Raw genomic sequence first — 17,616 nt, 5'->3', positions numbered from 1 at the left:
GGGTTTCCAGAGGTACAGCCGGCTGACGCCAGGAATGATGCTGCCGCTGGGCAGGCCCTCAAGAGGGGTTCCACGCCCACATCCCCCCCATCTCTCACAGCATGTGGGAGGGAAGCAAGACGGGAAGCAGAGGAATTAGCATCACAATGTGGTCTCTGGCCCTCGTTCAGTCAGCCTGTGGGTTCATTCACTCATTTGTATGCCCAGTCATTAAAGTGAGGGCCAGGGCCTGGGAGAGCCTGGCAGAGGAGCCCTCCCGCCCGCCCTGAAGCCCCGGACAGCACAGCTTACCGCTAGCTCATCCGTCTCTGCCCTGCCGGTCCTGGGGGGGTGGCTCCAGACTCTTGAGCCTTAGTTGACCCATCTATTCAAAGAGACAGGACCCCTCCTTGAGCATGGATATCCTGAGCTGGATAGTCTTGCTCTCTGACAGACGTGCTTGGGTAAAAGTGATATGTGCCCAGTGAAAGTGACAGGTAGAACTGGGTAAAGGGCACCGCTGGGTGAAGGCACTGGATGCCTGACCGTAGGTGATCGAGACATCCAGGTAAACGTCAATGAGGCCACTGTGTGTGGGGTGCAGGCAAAGCAGACACCAGACAAGCCAGTGCCTTGATCTCAGTCTTCCAGTCTCCTGAAATAAATGTTACTTATATACCCCCCTGATATATATCCTTTGTGATTAGCAGTCCTGAACTATTAAGTAGAAACACCTTTGAGGGGACATCCCAGAAACAGGCTGTGGAAGGGAAGGTCCTGGTGCTTAAGTACTTACCCGTGAGGCCCTGTGGCAGGGAAGCTCCTGGTACTTAAGTACTTACCCGTGAGGCCCTGTGGCAGGGAAGGTCCTGGCACTTAAGTACTTACCCGTGAGGCCCTGTGGCAGGGAAGGTCCTGGCACTTAAGTACTTACCCGTGAGGCCCTGTGGCAGGGAAGCTCCTGGTACTTAAGTACTTACCCGTGAGGCCCTGTGGCAGGGCTCCATCCCCTGAATGAGGGGCAGTCGGTGCTGCTCCCGGGTCTCAGGTGAGCTGGTGAGCTGCGGTAGTCCAGGGCACCGATTCCCTTGGCTCAAACTGGGCCACATCTTGCGAATGCTGACTTTCTCCTTTCAGCAATGACCCACCCAAGGCCTTGCCCTGGTGGTCCAAAGCAGCCCCCCGAGTTCAGGCTGTTCTTGAACCCCCTCTGTGGATCCCAGCCTCAATGGCCCCTCCTCCAACTGTGCCTGGACCTGGTGCCCACAGCCGAAGTCTGTGACAACAGCCCAGACACCAGCCAGGCCCCTCTCCATCTGCTTGCCCCTGGCTTGTGGCTGCCATACCATGACCACACTCCTAGGCTGGGACTGGGGGAGGTGGAACCATGGAGCATCCATGTCTAGGCACCGCGCCACTCCCCGTGAGGGCCCCCTGCCAACTACCTGCTCAGTCAGTAACCATGACCTGGAATGAATTAAGTCCATCAAGGTGTGAAAGAGGCCAAGGGTCACAGTCTTACTTGCTGGCCCCCTGGGACAGGCCCTTACCTTCTGTCCCCTGTCCCTACCTCCATAGCTCAACAACTGGAACTGCTCATGATCCATACCCACCCACCTTTGCACATGCTGTTCCCTCATCTGGAAGACTACTCACCACTCCCCCCACCTACTCAACCTTCAGATCTTTGGTAAAATGCCACCTCAACTGGGAAAGTCCCCCCAAACTCTGGTAAGAAGAGTAGTTCCTCATCTCCCACAGTACCTCAGCTACCTCAGTGCTGGGATGACTGTCCCATCTCCAGTCTGCCTGGGTGGGGAAGAGCTCCCAGGTGTTGGGAGGGGAGTGAGGGAGGATGTGAGGAGGGTGGGAGGGAAAGAAGTGACAGGGTCCTTCAGGAGGAGTGTGTCTGTGAAGGAGGTGTGTATGTGAAGAGCAGAGGTCCTGTGATTGAGGCAGTTAGGGTCCTAGATGCTCTCAGGGATATGGTTTCAGGCCCAGTGAAATAACAGGCTGTTGCCTGTGGAGCCGGAAATGCAACTGCAATTTGCACAATGCAGGGTTCCCCTCTGGGAGAAGGCACAAGATCTGGACAGGGGTGCTGACACTGCTGGAATCTGGGGTTGTTATTTTCAACCCGCCAGGTCAGCGCTCTGAGGACTATCTCAGAGTGCCCACACCACACACCAAAACCTCTGCGCAAACCCCAGACCTGACCAAGTTGCAGGTCAGGTCCTTGCTGGATGGGGCCTGGGGCCCCAATCTTGTAGACTGTGTGGGGGTTTGGGAGCATGGAGCAGGTGCTCTTCCTCAGCACTGGCTCAGTGGTAGCTGGCACCTCAATTCTTATCCCACTTGGAGGCAGGACTGAAGCCCCATATCCCCTCAGAGGGCATTGAGGCCTAAGGCAGGGTCTGGGCGGGGGGCACTGCTGCCATGGGGCATCTTCCCTGGGCCACACACAGACCCAGAAGCTTAGTTAAATTCGTTTCCGCTGAAATAAATACTCGAGAGAGAGAAGAAAAATGTTAGAACATTCTGCTCTTGGATTCTTAAAAGTAATGCAGTGAGAAAAGAGGAATTAAATTCCATTAAAGGCAGGTGGGAGAAAAGGTGCCTGAGAGAGAGGGAAGTGGGTAGGTGGGTGTGGCAGGTGTGGCAGGAAGGAACCACTCTATCCTGCAGCGGAAGTCCACCTTCTCACTCCCCTGGCCCCATCCCATCCCATCCTGGCCCACCTTCTCAGAGCTCCCTGCCTCACCCTGTCCTTCCTTCTCTCAGATCAAGTGGGCCTGGGCCTTGAAGGGTGGACATTGGGGGTGGAGAGTCAGGGGAGGAGAACCCCAAGGTGACCTGGGGATGACTCATCTATCCCTACCCCTATCTGTCATCTATCTATCATCTATCTGTCTGTCTTCCATCCATCTGTCCATCAATCTATAATCTTTTTGCCATCCATTCGTCATCTCTCTATATTGTACAGCAAGGAAGTTAAGCACAAAATCCTCCCAGCTCACTCAGTCGCCCCAATTCCTAGCTCTTCGTGACTTCCCCCTCCCCCGCACTGACCATCCTACAGTCCTTTAAGGCCAGCCCCAGCTCACGTGGCCTTGCGGCTCATGCACCACAGGCTTGTCCTTCCACAGGGCTCCCTCCTGGTCCTGGGTCCTGGAGCATCAGCCTTGAGAGCTCCCCCACTCTTGACTTCCCCGCGTGTGTCCCTCTGTGGAGTCTCCCAACTTGGCACATACATGTCCTTGCTTCTTACTCCTTGAGCCCCTTACTTACTCTCAGGGTCTCTGCTGTCCCCTGGGATGGCAGAGTGGGGGCCCCAGAAGGGGCGGCTGCACAGCAGGGCTTGGCTCTGACCGGCTCTCTGGGCCCCGTGTTTTTTTTTTTTTTGTCTATCCCTTGGCCACTGTAACACATGTGCAGAGCTTGGAACTTAAGGAGTGGATCTATTGTAGACATATACTAAGTACCTAGACTAAGTATGCCAGACACAGTGCTGAGCACAGGCTTTGAGTCGTTGCATCAAGTGGAAGGGCAGAGCAGATCAAATAGAAGTACAAGTGCGATTAGGGGTCCACCTCCTTCCCCAGCTCAGGCAGAGCTCCCTGAGCCTTCAGGCAGATGGTGAGCAGGACCCTCCTTCTCAGGCAACAGCCCCGATCATGGGCCAGATGATGTGGGGGTAGTCAGGGCTCAGATGAGGGCCCCAGAGGGACACTGTGGGCAGTGATGCAACCAATGACATCAAAGGCCGAGCAAACCCAAATGGCCCACTGTGACAGTGACCAGGAGCAGTGGTCAGGAGGGCCAGTGGGGAAGACTCAGGGCACAGCCCTGACCCTAGAGAACTGCAGCACAAGCCAAGGCCCTGAGACCCGAGTACATCCACAGTGAGGGTCGGGGGCGGGTCTGTTGACATGAGCCTGGGTGCTGGTGGGTGGGGAGATCAGGGGCTGTCAGGGGTACCTGTGGGGGAGCAGCTGGGGCAGAGGCTGTCAGGGGCTGAAAGCACATACCCACCCTCTGTCATGCGCTGTCCCCAATGCCCCTAGTGCCTGTAGAGGCCAGCCTGATTTGGTGACCTAGGACCCATCCAGCCACCTGGGGCTTACCCTCTCTGGTCAGGTCTGGGCAAATTTCCTGTCCTGACCAAAGGAGGAACTCAGCCATCTGCTGGCCATGTCCATGGTCCACACAGGCTGGCATCCCCCTGGTGTGGCTGTCAGGCAGCCCACACCACAGGCCACACTGCTTCAGGCTACCCCAGGGCTATGGTTCTGGGTAGCCTTCACTTGTGCAGAGCCCTGAACGGGGCTGGACCTGGGGGCACAGGCCCAGATACCACCCTGGATCCACCACGAGGGCCAGGTAGTGGGGCAGGTTCACAGCCAGGAGACTGACCCCTGCTGCTTCCTGGCAACGAGACAGCCGAAGTGCTCATGGTGACCAGCCGCAGAGGTTGGCCTCTCTGCCGCTTGGTCCCAGAGCTGTGCATCTGCCCTCCTCTGACCAGGTTGGCCCCAGGCTCATCGGCTCCTCTGGGAACATGTGTCCACCCACTGCCCACCTGCTGGTCTTGCTTCTTCAGGGATCTCATCCCATGTGTGAATCACCTTTAGTAGCCCTCTTTACGGGACATTCAGACACTCAGCAGAGCAGAGAGCTGGCTCTGGGGCCCCAGCTCTGCAGTCCCCAGCACTTCCAATCTTGCTTCCCTGTCCCTTTTCCCTGAGTTATTCATTTTAAAGCAAAGCTCAGATTAGATCATCTCACCCATAAGCACTCTTGTTTATCAATCACTCTGTGCTCATCTTTCAGCCCCACAGAAGACTCTGGGGTCATCTGAATGTCTGTTGGAGCTGCCCCAGGCTCAGAGTGGGGAGGGCAAGAGAAGTGATGGGGAAGGGGCCTTGGGAGCTCCTGGGGGCTGCATCCCCTCCCCGGGCTCCAGTTGCCTGGAGGGAGTTCTCAGGTATCCCACGGGGAGAGGCCCAGGCGAGGGCATTGCTGACTCGAGATGAGGGAATGGGGCCAGCAAGGGTCAGAAAGGAGAGGACAAGGGGGCTGAGAGTGAGGGCTCGGTGGTCACAGGGTGGACGGAGGGAGCTGGGGGTCCCAGCCAGGTGAGAGGTGGCTCCGTGAGCCCCCAGATACAGCACCTGGCCCTCAGTGGTGTCTCTGCAGGGTCGAGGCTGGCTTGGCATCAGCCCCACTCTCCTTGATCCAGTACTCTGGGTATAGAAGGGAGCTAGTTGGGCATGTAAACTGCAGGAAACGTGGGAGTGCTAGCACTCTTCACGAGGCTCTGGTCAGGGGTCATTGAGCTGACTGCCCCAAGGACATGCATGTGGGGGTGATGTCTGGAGATGCCAACAAAGGCTGCTCCTCCCATAGACCACAGGCTTGGAGGCAGGGAGAGAGGAGGGCTGTATAGGCTGGGGGTCTGAGGGGCACAGTGCAGCACCCAGGCCTGGGTGGCAGGGAGGGTGGTGCTGGGAGCCACACGAGGAGAAGAATCAGCTTTATTGGTTACTTATACATAGAAAAGTGGGGGCTCAGATCCCCAAGAAGGGGCTAAAGCCCTGCCCAGTTACTGCTGGTGGAAGGTGTGAGGTCTGGGTCAGTGGCCACGGTGGGGGACCCACAGGGTCACTGATGGTCTATAGTCCTGGGTCAGGAAGTGCAGAGATCACAGGTCACCCAGGGTGGGCAGCGCACAAGGCCAGGATGCTGCTGCACTGGCAGAGGGCAGGCATCGCCTCGTCTCTCTGGAAATGTCCCAAGATGGGGCCAGCCCCTTGATCCCTATCCTTGGGCCTGCTGCATGTCCACGCCAACGATGACCCTTGTTGAGGGCTCACCAGTTCCATCTTCTGGGCCTGGCCACTCCATGCTCCAGGAGGAGGAGCAGCTGAGGACGGGGCAGGCCCTGTGTGGCCAGAGTGGCCTGAGCACACGTGGCTTATTTGGATGCAGTCCAGCCAGGCCAGCCTGGGCTCTGGCGGTTTAGGGGAATCCCGTGCACAGGATGATGGGCCTCAAGGGCGAGGCACCTCCTGTGTCTAGGCAGCTGTGGCCAGGCACGATCCAGGGGCACCTGCAGAGAAGAGAGAGGAGAGGCATGGAGTCACCAAGGCCAGAGGAGCCTCCAGCTCTGTTCTGGTGACCCTGCCTCAGCGCGGTGTCTGCTAACCAGCCCATAAATGTCAGGGCTACTCTGACTCCAGAGTCAGCCCAATCCTGACCTGGGAGAGCCACAGTGTCCCCCCGTGGGACGCTGTCAGGGTTTAAAAGCCTGGCTCGGCACGCTCTGACAGGGCACCCTGAGAGCAGGGGCTGGTGGGTGGACATGTGCCGTGGGGACCTTGGGGCCTCCTCACTAGGCTGATGCTTGGGGAGACTCAAGACTGTGTTTGGGGCACACAGCAGGTGATTAATAAATGGCCCAGTTGTCATCCGATGAGTGAGGGAGCAGGCTGGCATCCAGAGGATTCCACGAGGGACAGACTGAATAACAATCTGGGGCCAGCAGCTGGGCAGTGAATCGATGCCAGGTGGGGCCAATAGTGATGGCGGGGGCAGGTGGAAGCCAGATACTCACAACAGGGCCACACAAAGGCCCTGCTCCCAGCAACCTGCTTCATCATCCACTTGGTCAATCTGGAAGGTTTCCTCCTATGTCCCTGACACACAGGTGTTTGCTGTGTAGAGACAGTCTCCTGTCCACTCTGCTGTGGAGGGTCTGTCTGTGGCACCCGCCTCGCCTCTGTGGCAGGCCTGAGGACTGCTGGGTCCAGGGCCCTGTGGACCTGTGTTGTGCGACCCTGGCCAGGACATGTGCCAGACCTGCCAGCCTTCTGTATCTGCCCTCGTGACAATCCGGGTTGCCTGCATCTGAGCCCCCACAACCTCCCTATAAAAGGGGCTTGTTGAGTGTGTTACGAGGCTCACTTGACTTCCTTGTGGCTTCTGCTCCCAAGTGGGGTCACCTTGGGCAGGCACTGGGTCTCTCTGAGCAAGGACAGTGGGCTGAGTATGGTGTAGGGGTGCACATGCCCGGGGCACCCACCCTGCAAGGTCTGGGCAAGGACAGATGCAGTCACGGGAGGTCTGCACAAAAGACCCTGAGTTTCCCACGCTGAGTCAGCAGCCCAGTGGGGTGAGCGGGTGGAATAGACCCTGCTGCGGATGGCCCTGCCAGCTCACCTGAGCCCCTACTGCCGGGGCGCCATGTCCATGGTGGGCTTCTGGACACCAAAGGCAGTGATGAAGATGTTGACCACGACGATGATGAAGACCAGACCAGTGGCCAGGTTGTTGAGGAAGTCCAGCTTGGCATGCTTGGCAGGGTTGTTGAGGTCATACCTAACTGTGAGAGGAGCAGGCACTGCCCAGGGCTGTGAGATATCATGGGGCCCTCTTCTACGCCCCCCCAACCCCAGAGAGAGACATGCCTGCTTTAAAACTGCCAAAAATGGGGCCTGGCTCAGGCAGTCTGGTATCTCTGGCTTGACTGCTGCAGCCCCGCTTGCTCTGTGAAAAGAAACTCAGAGGGGCCTGGCACCTCACCACGAAGTGGAAGGTGTGGAGGCCGGAGGCCCAGGCTTGGATTCTAAGGCACAATGTACTGCACACACATAGGCAAGCACCATTGTGAGCACTGGCGTGTGATAATGAAGCCGTTCCCACACGTACCCAAGGCTGTCCTTACACTCACTTTCTAGGCAAGGAAACAGAGGCCCAAGAGGTCACGTAACCTGCCTGAGGTCACACAGCCAGGCGGAGGCAGAGGGGAGCTCAAATTTTTGCTGCTTCTACACCTGACCCTCACCTGGGGGGCAGGACCATCACCCGATCCCTATGGACCACCTAAGGACTAGCGGGTACATAGTAGGTGCCCAATACACGTCAACAGCATGGTTATGATGTTTTCCTGTGTCCTCAGCTTGGCTGAGTGGAAGGATAGGGACATGAAGGGCCCTCTGGGGGCCACAGTGGGAGCTATTAATACATTTTGGACCACCTGGCTTAGTGAGGCAGGCTGGGGCTCCCGTGCGGCTCGTGAGGGCCTGCAAAACGTTCAGCCGGGTAAGTGACCCATCCCAGAGTGTGTGCAGGCAGAATCAGCTGACTGTAGGAGAGGGGTACCCCAGGGCCCTCCCACGGCTGCAGCCCCCTGCCCAGGCACGCACCGAGGAAGATGAGCAGCACGCCCACGCCAATCTGCAGCACGAGGGAGATGGAGATGAGGACCACCAGGGGGATGAAGAAGGCGAAGCCAGTGCCCTGCTCAATGACGGCCTTCAGCTGGGAGGCGTTGGCCATCAGCAGTGCGATGTCCAGCATGCTCTCGGCTGCGCTCTTCTTGTTGGCATAATGGTTCATGTTGATGGGGCGGTTCCTGCCCCAGCGGCTAGGCTGCAGGGAGCAGGGTGGTCAGGCCAGGCTCTGCAGCAGGGGGCTGCAGGCCCGGGCCCACCCTGGTGTCCCCTACTTTGAGCCTGGTCTCCTTCCTAGGTACTGGCAAGAAGGTGGGGGTAGATCAGGTCAGCAGATGAGGCTCGAAAGGGATGTGCTGCTTAACAGAACAATAGGCCCAGAGAAGAAGACTGTACAGCCCTGCAAGACCCACCCTAGGAATCAAGTCCTGGAAGAGAAAGGAAAGAAAACACAACCTCAGCGCACTCTGGTTTTAGACGGGAAAATGCTGCCAACCATCTGCCTGCCGTGGGTGGGGCCGCCTGGCAGCCTCCCCTGCGTGCCCCTGCCCGCCCTTCCCTTCAGGAGGTGACTGGTGCCAGGGCGGGAAGTGACGTGATAGCAGCTGGATCTCAGATTTCCACACACTCGCCCACATGTGAAATAAGCCTTCCTGGGATGGCTGATCCACCGAGGCCATCTCCCAGCTGTGCGGGCACACAGCAGGTGCTCAAGAGATGCCTCAGTATTCTAATCTACAGCTAAACTTAGCTTCTTCCTTACTTTTTTATTAAAAACAATTTTAAACCACTTTACTGAGTGAGATGTGAGTGACACGAACAACCTGAGGAGTTTGCAGCTAAGTATGCACCATGACACCATCACCACACCCAGGCCCCCACACATCGACCCCTCCAGAGTCTCCTCCTGCCCCGTTATTACTAGTATTTGTGATAAGAAACGTGAGATCACCCTTAGAGTGTCCTACTGGTCATGACGTGTGGCTCTCTAGAGCTTCTCCCGCCTTCATGTTTGTATTGATAAAATGCGAACATGAGTTCGGATACCTCCTCCCTCACTTTCCGCCTGAGAACATCCCGAGTCCTCAAGGCCAGGCCCCTGTCACTCCCAAGTGCCCTCCATGCCTCAAGGTCCCACCCCGAGCTGACTTTCTCTGCAGGCTAGGTTCTCTCCAGGGGCAGGAGCAGGGAGGGGAGTTAGGCAGGAGAAGGCTGGCCTCAGAAGCTGGAGGCCAGGCCACACAGACCGCTCCCCAAAGGGACTGGAGTTTGCCTCTGGGACAGCTGTTTCACTTGAAGGCAACTCTAAGCTGCCAGGCCTCCTCTTGGTAGCCAGCCCATCTGCCCTCTTCAAGCTGCCCCTGGCCAGGCCCCTCCCCAACCTCCCAGAACTAACCTGTACCCCTCAGCCTTGGCCCCTTGTCCACAGGCCTCCCTGAGCCTAGGCCTCCTGGGGCCATTCAGGAGATCTTATTTCTAGACTCATGAAAGATGCAGGGATGGGGGGTGGGGGTTCTGGGGAGGGCAAACCTCTACTTTCTGTAGTTAGAGAAAGCATGGAGATTACAGAACTATACATATCATGGAAATTACAGAAATACAGAAGTAAAACTACTTTTACATTATATCTTCTTTCTTAAATTGGAATATAACTGCTTTACAATTTTGTGTTAGCTTCTGCTCCAACAAAGTGAACAGCTGTATGTATACATACATCCCCTCCCTCTTGAACCTTCCTCCCAACCTCCCCATCCAGCCCTCTAGGTCATCACTACATTGTATCTTTTAGAGTTTAAATTTAATCTAGAAAAACAGGCCCAGGAGGGAGAGCATGGGAACAGAGACTCCCGCGTCCTGTGTTCCCTCAATGCCAGTTGTTCTTAAGCAGCAAATCCCCCTGGTTTAAAATTCTAGACCCAAGAGCTCGCTGGGAAAACCTTCTCTGTCCAACCCAGTGCCCTGGCCCTGCTCTCTGGGGAAGTCCATGTACAGCCTCTTTCTTTCTTCAAGTGGGGTCTCTCCTTTGCCTCCATACCAGGCCTACAACTGCACTCACAGCTGGGTGGGCCGCCCGCCTAGGCCAAGAATACCCAGGGCACATCACTCCTCCCCAGGGTCTGTGCCCCACCTCAAAAGCACCCAGGCTATCTCCCAGCTCTGCTCTTGAGAAGTGGCCCAGCTGGCCATGCTCCATCATGTATGTGCTCCACTGGGTGCAGGCATCCTGGAGGCCCTGGCCTGCTGGCCATGTGCCCATAAGTTTCATAAACCAGGAACACCAAAACATCTTCCCTTGAGGCCCCAGGGTGGCCTAGGCTCAGAGAAAAAGCCAGGTGCAGGTCTTCCAAGGAGCTTCCACCTTCTGGGGGCAGGGGAGCTATACATAAACAAATACACACATTCATGAGCATATACACGCCGTACACATGCATCTATACACACACATAGAGAAGCACAATATATATAAGCATGTACGTACACACTAACATGTATACATGCTACACATGTACACACATGTAGATATATGTACACATACATGTACACACATACACACAATGCACATGTGTGTGCGCATTAACAAACACACACGCGGCTAACTGTGGAGGCTTCTGGGCAGGAGGGAGAATTCCTCTTTCACTTGAACTCTCTTGAGCTGTATAAATATTTCACGCCTATGCAACCACACACGCATTCAAATACACAATGACGCCAGCAGCAGCAGAGCCCCACTGCCCTGCACGTTGGGTGCCCAGGGCACAGCCCGTCATCCTATTCACCCTTCAGCTCGGTGCTTTCCTCCTGGGAGTCCCTGTCTTCACAATCGCTTACCAGGGGTAAACTGAGGCTGTACGGGGAGGAAATGTGTCCAAAGTCAATAGGAAGTGAGGGCTGCACTGGGATTTGATCCCAGGTCCCAGGACTCAGAAGCTCTGAGAGCTGACACCACGGTCTCCTCCGGCCCTGCAGAGGGGGCTGGGGTCAGGGTCACCTGTGAGGCTGAGTGCTCAGAAGTCCCCAGCCCCCGCTGTGGTTGAGCACCCTAGGTGTGCAACAGGGCCATGGAGCAAACGTGCCAGGAGGTTCTGGGGGGTCTGGTCACTGTCTCAGGGCCCCTGGGAGCAAGTAAGGGCCTCAACCCATATGCCCTTCCTGGCCAGGACATTTCCTGCCCACAGAGCCATATGCTTCCTATTCAACCCATGCAGTGATAAGGAGCACTGGCCAGAGGCTGCAGGCCAGACGGCTGGTGGGGAGGGGGCTCTGGACAAGCCCTAGCTGACTACAGGCTTGCAGTGTAGCCTCGACAACATGTTCCCTTCACTGGGCCTCAGTTTTCCCATCTGTACACCCCCGGCCACAGTCTGGGAAGTTCTACCACCCACCAAGTATACTAACAGTAAGAAAGAGCACTGTTCTCCCATTCTACAGAGTGGAAGACTAAAGTTCAAGGGGGCTTACTCAGGGCCACCATGAGGGAGGGGCAGATAAGAATTTGAATCCAGCTTGTCCACCTTGAAGCTAAGGGCCATCCATGACACGGCACAGCCTCATGTCCACACTGGGGAGGGGGCCCGGGGAGCTTTATGTGGTAGGGCCTTGGGTGGGGGGTGGATTTCAGGGTTGATTCACTTTCCTCATGTCTGTCCTTGGTATCCCAGGCTTTCTGGGGAGGGGCTTTGAGCTGTGGGGAGAGCTCTGGGCCCGAGAGGTGACCACTGTACAGATGAATCCCAGGGAAGGTGCTATCCTGAGGAGGTCACCCAAGCTGGGGGGAAGTCAGAGCCCATCCTGCACAGGTGTGGAGCTTCACCTCCCCACCACCCAGCTGCCAGGAGTCACACTTGGGACCCTCCCACTGAGACCTCTGCCCATGACTTGGGCAGTGCAGGGAACAAACGCCCAGTTTAATGTGTCCCTGGGACCAAGAGGAATTCGCTGAAACCCCAGTGGCATCTCAGAAGCTGAGTGAGCTTAGGGTTGCCAATTTTTTTCTTTTTTCTAAAAGTCAGGAAGGAGCCTGCAGGGAAGGAGCTGGTTTTGGCAGGGGTGCCCCCAAGGCTGGCCCCTCGAGCCCACTTTCTGTGGACAGAGTGCCTCACCCCAGTCATTTGTATACAGGCAGCTCACAGGGACCCAGGCCACCTGGCCCAGGGTCACTGCACTGAGCAACCTCAGCTTGGACAGGGAGGCAAGTTGGAACAGAAGCGAGATTCAAAACAGGTCTGCGGTACTCAGAGTACCCAGTTTCAACACAGTGCATCCTCCAGTTCACCCTGGGCTTGGAGAGGCTGCCCATGGCCTCCAGCTGGGCCCACGAGGTCTGGCCCATCCTCAGCCTCTGTACACCCTCTGCTTCCTTGGGAGATGAGGGCAGGCCAGGGCCATGGCTGACTGAACCTCTGCACGACCTCAAGGTTTGGGTTATGGACTTCCTCCAATCCTGCCTGCCCCCAATTCTGCCACTGACTCCAAATCCCAGGTACAAGCACAGAACAAGATTCCCACATGGGAATTCCTGCACCCCTTCCCAGAGCCCAATTTCACATCTAAAGAATGAGAGACCAAGGCCCCCAAAATCTATGAGGCTCATCAGCTGCTCTGGGAAGAGGTGGGATGTGGATGTGGGCCTTCCCTTTATCTTCTCCACATCCTGCCACACCACAGACCAGCAGAGTGACAGGTCTGTGCTGTTTGCTCAGCTATAAGATGGGCAGGCGGGCATATGACGGGGAATGAATGAAACACTCAGAAGCCCAGTGGCTGGTTAGAACACAGCTGGTGCAGGGCAGGACTGGATGTTCTTCTTCCTTGCCACCCAGCCTCACCGCCTTGAAAGGCTGCCTCCCAAGTGAACTGTAACCATTTGTAATTAATTCTATGGTGAAAGTCCATAACAAGGAAGAGTGAGGACTAGCCCCAGAAACTGCAGGAGCTGAGTGAAGCCCAGCTCAGATGCTGGCCATTGCAGCCACTCCTGCATAGGGCCACTCCCCTTGGGCTCCGTGGGCAACAGTGGAAGTGGGGGCTCTGGAGTCCTCACTTCTGGGCTGGGACCTGAGAACCCACCAAGTAGGATCTGCTGGGGCTGAGTATGATCTGTCTGACCCATCAGTGTGGGGCAGAAGCTGCTACTGTGTCCACTGCCTGGGCTCAGCGTGAAGGCACCCACCCCAGGTCACACTAGCTCACTCCTGCACTGTCCCCACACCATCTGTGCCCAGCCAGCCTCGGGAGGTCTCTTGCTCCATGTCTGAGTTCCTGACAGGAAGTTTCCCAGGGTTGGGGTGGGTGGTCCTCGCAGCAGTTGAGCGGCGTTGGGCAGTCCTGCTTCCTGTGGGTTCACCACTGACCAGGAGTGACCGCGCGGCCACGTCAGGGTTGCCTTTTGGAACATGGCCAAGACCCCGCCAGCCTCGGGATCTGCCAGGAGAGCAGAAATGAGAAAAAGAGCAAACTTGGAACTTCCCTGGTGATCCCGTGATTAAGACTCCACAAGTCCAAGGCAGGGGGCACAGGCTCAATCCCTGATCAGGGAACTAAAATTCCACATGCCAGCTCAGCAAGGCCAAAAAAAGAGTTTAAGAGAAAAAGAGCAAACCTCTCCCAGCAGCTGAGGCTATGCAAGCAACCCTCCCTCCCAGGACTTGGTTTCCAAGCCCAAATGTTGCCCTACGAGCCTCACTGCACCCTGTCCTGCCACCGCCTTGCTGCGTCCTCAGCTGGATATAGCCCCAGAGTCTGCTGCAGTGTCCCAGGCAGCTGCCCCCTCAGATAAACCCTGGGCATGGCCACATTTATTTTCACAATATAACTAATGCTTCTTATTTCTTCTGCTGCCATCCAAAAGTGAGTTAATTGACTAAAGACACCAACTCACTCCAGCAGGGGCCCTGAGCAGACTGGCCTTGCATGGAGGCCATAGCACGTGGAGGGGGACATCTGTGGAGCTCCCTCACTGCCCTGGCCTGACAGCTCATCTGCCCTTGGATTATACATACAACTCTCCTCTGAGTCCAGTCACCCTGGGACGTGAGTGATTCTTCCCCACTCTACAGAAGAGGAAGCTGAGGTTCAGAGAGAGTCCGTACTTGCCCAAGGCCATGCAGCAGGGCATCTTGAGACCGATGGGGGCTCTGGGCTTGGGCTCCCAGTCAGTCTTCCTGCAGCCAGGGGCACGCTGAGGACATCGTGGTGACTCAGCCCACACATCCTGTCTGGGGGCTCTTGCTCAAGTGGGGACATATCTGAAGATCCTGGGATTTTCCTCTTCCCAGCAAGCCTTTCTACCCCTCCTCAAGCAGGACCTTGGGACTCAGATTCAGGCAGGGGCCACTGGGAGGGGAGGCTGTGGAAGAGCCAGGTGAGGTGCAGGGGGAGGGCCGTGCCTATGGCAGGATGGGGGGAGAGCGGACTGCACCTGGGAGAAGGTGCTGCCCTTCCTAAACCCTGCCGGGATGTCATCTTTGAAAGAGGATCTAGTTTGGCAGGCAGGAATGTGAATACTATGTGTCCAGTTTCCCCCAGCACTTCACACATTAGCCCATTTAGTCCTCACCACAAGCCTCTGAGGGCTTCCCTGGTGGCTCAGACAGTAAAGGATCTGCCTGCAGGGCAAGAGATGCAGGTTCAGTCCTTGGGTCGGGAAGATCCCCTGGAGAAGGGAATGGTCACCCACTCCAGTATGCTTGCCTGGAGTATCCCATGGACAGAGAAGCCTGACAGGCTACAGTCCAAGGGGTCACAAAGAGTCAGACACGACTGAGTGACTAACACTTTTACTTTCTTTCATAACCCTCTGTTGGAGGTGCTGCTCTCATCCCCTTTCACAAATAAGAAACTGAGACACACGTGATGTGCCTAAGAGCACAGTGAGGCAGGTCCTGAGGGTGGGAAGCGGAAGGCAGAGGCTGGAGAGAGAGCAGTGTTGGGTGGGCCTGGACCCCGGATTGGATAAGCAGAGCAGCTGTCAGTCCTGACTTTCTCTCCCAGAGCCTCCTTGCCTGTGACTGGAGCCCCCTGGAAGAATGTGTCCCCTCTCACATGAGTGTCCAGAGCCTCCATGGCCTCCGCAGCTGGCAAGGTCTGACCTCCTATACCCAACCCCGATGTACTTGGTGGTCCAGCCGCTGGGCCCTTCTCCCACTGTTCCCCCTGCCTGGGATGCCCTTCCACACATACTCACACCCCAGGGCTGAGTGCCAATGTCCCCATTGGTCAGGAAGTCTTCCCACCCACCTGTGCGTTCAGCACTCTGCCCATGGCTTCTCCGTGAGGACTGGTCTCCGCTCTCAGACTGAGTGGAACAGGGCTGAGGCTCCCGCAACTAGTCCCAAAGCCAATGGCAGTGACCCCTGAGCACAGGGATCCCTGCCTGCTGAGGGCCTGTTCCCCAGGCCAGGGCCTTGCTTGCCTCACATGTTTGCCCTCCACCCCCTTAACATGGCCTGTTACTATAACATCGCCTAGGACTGGTCACCCACACCTGAGCAGGGTCAGTCTTGGCCTTAGTCTGGTGTCCATGACTGAGAGGTCTCTGTCCCTGCCCCCATCCCCAGGGGGTCAGAAACTGAAAGAATGGCCAATGTCAACAAGTTACCAAAGGGTGGTGCTCAGGGCTGCGCCACAAACACAGGCCCTGGGGAAGTGCTGGTCCTGGGCAAGGCCGGTTACCAACCGCTACTCTGGCCCTGCTCCAACAGTGGGACGGGACCCCAGGGTGGGAGGGTACTGGATCTAAATGGGACCACTGCCAGGGCCTGTCCCCATGCTCACAGCGCTCCAAGGCCAGCAGGACGGACTGAGGCACAAGAACCCGCGGGGGGAGAGAGGGGAGGAGGCCACAGCGGCCCCAAGTTCCCCATCAGGGCATGCACAAGACTGTGCGGTCGCTGTGGACACCGTAAGTGACGTAACTGTCTGCCCGCTGCTGGCCTGGAGCCCAGAGGCCGGGATCCGTTCTGCGCCTACTCCCGGCACGCAGCGAACCGGAGCAGAGGCAGAGCTGGAGCGCTGTGTGCGAGCCTGGAAGGCAGGGGCCCGCGGAAAGCGGAGTGAAGGTGGCGCCCAGGCCCCACGGCTGCGCAGCTCCGTGTGGGCGCTACCTGCCCCGGGCCACCTACGGCAGCCTGCCAACCGCCTGCGCCCCAGCCCAACCTTCCAGAGTGGCTTGAGCCCCGGGTCATCCCTGGGCTCCCCGCCACCACGCTGGCAAGGGGGCGAGACGCAGGGGGCATGGCGACCACCCCGACCCTCACTGCGGACGCGGCGCGCAGCGGGTCGGCGCCCGTAGGTGCCTGGGAACCGCGGGCGCAGGGCTCAGAGAGGGCGGGCGTCGGCCAAGGTCGCACAGCGGCATGGAGGGAGGGGATGCTTACCGAGGCGTCTGGGGATCCGGGCGAGCTCGGGCGCAGGTCGCCGTTGAGCTCGTACTCTTCGGGGCGCGAGTCCATGGTGAGGCACTGGGTCAGCTTTGCTCCGGGTCTCAGCGTGGCCCGCGCCCCAGCCGCGCACACAGACCCCGCTGCGGGTCCGCCCACGGCCCGCCCCCTCGAGCTCGGCGCTCATAGTCGCCCTCAGACTCCGCCTACGGCCCGCCTTCCTCCGGCCCGCCTTCCTCCGGCCCGGCGCACGCAGCCGCCCTCAGACTCCGCCCCCAACCCCCTGGCGGAAGCCGGGGGGCGGGGCTTAGGCCACTCGGGACTTGCCCCGTGTGGACCGCTATGGCAGGGGGAACCCGCGCTGAGTTTCCGTTCTGTTAGGTCCCCGACTTCTCGTGTTCGTGGTAACACACGTCGCCTTCTGTGTTCCTGTCGTGGACACTTGTAATCCATAAAACGAGGGCAAGAACCGGCCTTTCCCTGGCCGCTTCGCTAACCGCCATGAAGGCTAGCGGGTGCTGCCGCGGGTGTGGTTTTGTGTTTCCCCGGATGACGCTCATCCCGGGGGCCCCGGTGCAGCTCTCGCCAACACGTCGCTCGCCCCGCACACGAAACCTGCGAGTCGCCTGGGTGTCACATCCTCTGAACTTTGGCCTTCTCTAGGAAAAGGGGACGTGAAGGCCTCCCACGCACTCAGAAGGGGGCAGAGAGCAGATCTTTGTGCCTGCCGCCGTTCATGGAGCAGCCTCTGTGTCTTCAGGCAGGGCCCCTTGTTTGGGGTGGCACCTTGTCTGTGCCGGTGCCAGCCGCTAGGGGTGGCAAAAGCATGTTGGTTCCTCCAGCCCTTGACTCTTTCAGTCCTTGTTTCCTGGGACGCAGGCCTCTCCCAGAAGCCAGGCGGGTGCAAAGAGGCCAAGCATTATCTCCCTGGCCTGGTAGGCGAAGGTCTGGGTCTCTGTGTTCTGCCCTGACCCTGACCTGGCTCCCAGGACCAACAGCTTTTTACTCCTCCCAGTTGCACTGCCCAC

The 17,616-nt window shown here is 57.7% G+C and overlaps 1 protein-coding gene across 5 annotated transcripts; it reads right to left on the bottom strand.

Annotated features, from left to right (window-relative positions):
- Positions 1–5,496: 5,496 nt before the first annotated feature.
- Positions 5,497–16,820, bottom strand: NINJ1 (ninjurin 1). Of its 5 annotated transcripts, XM_043927906.1 has the most exons (5): positions 16,586–16,820; positions 8,624–8,638; positions 8,184–8,409; positions 7,198–7,356; positions 5,497–6,088 (listed from the first exon to the last, which is right to left on the bottom strand). In XM_043927906.1, exons 1-5 carry the CDS (start codon positions 16,658–16,660, stop codon positions 6,054–6,056), a joined length of 510 nt encoding a protein of 169 aa, XP_043783841.1. In that variant the 5' UTR covers positions 16,661–16,820; the 3' UTR covers positions 5,497–6,053. The 5 variants fall into 5 exon arrangements, with proteins under 5 accessions (XP_043783841.1, XP_043783842.1, XP_043783846.1 ...); XM_043927907.1 differs by lacking the exon at positions 8,624–8,638 and having other exon boundaries at positions 16,586–16,805; XM_043927911.1 differs by lacking the exon at positions 8,624–8,638 and having other exon boundaries at positions 8,184–8,511; positions 16,586–16,739.
- Positions 16,821–17,616: the final 796 nt, after the last annotated feature.

This window comes from Cervus elaphus, chromosome 16 (assembly GCF_910594005.1).
Source record: "Cervus elaphus chromosome 16, mCerEla1.1, whole genome shotgun sequence".
NCBI classification, from domain to species: Eukaryota; Metazoa; Chordata; class Mammalia; order Artiodactyla; family Cervidae; genus Cervus; species Cervus elaphus.
This window is presented reverse-complemented; position numbering and strand designations above follow the sequence as displayed.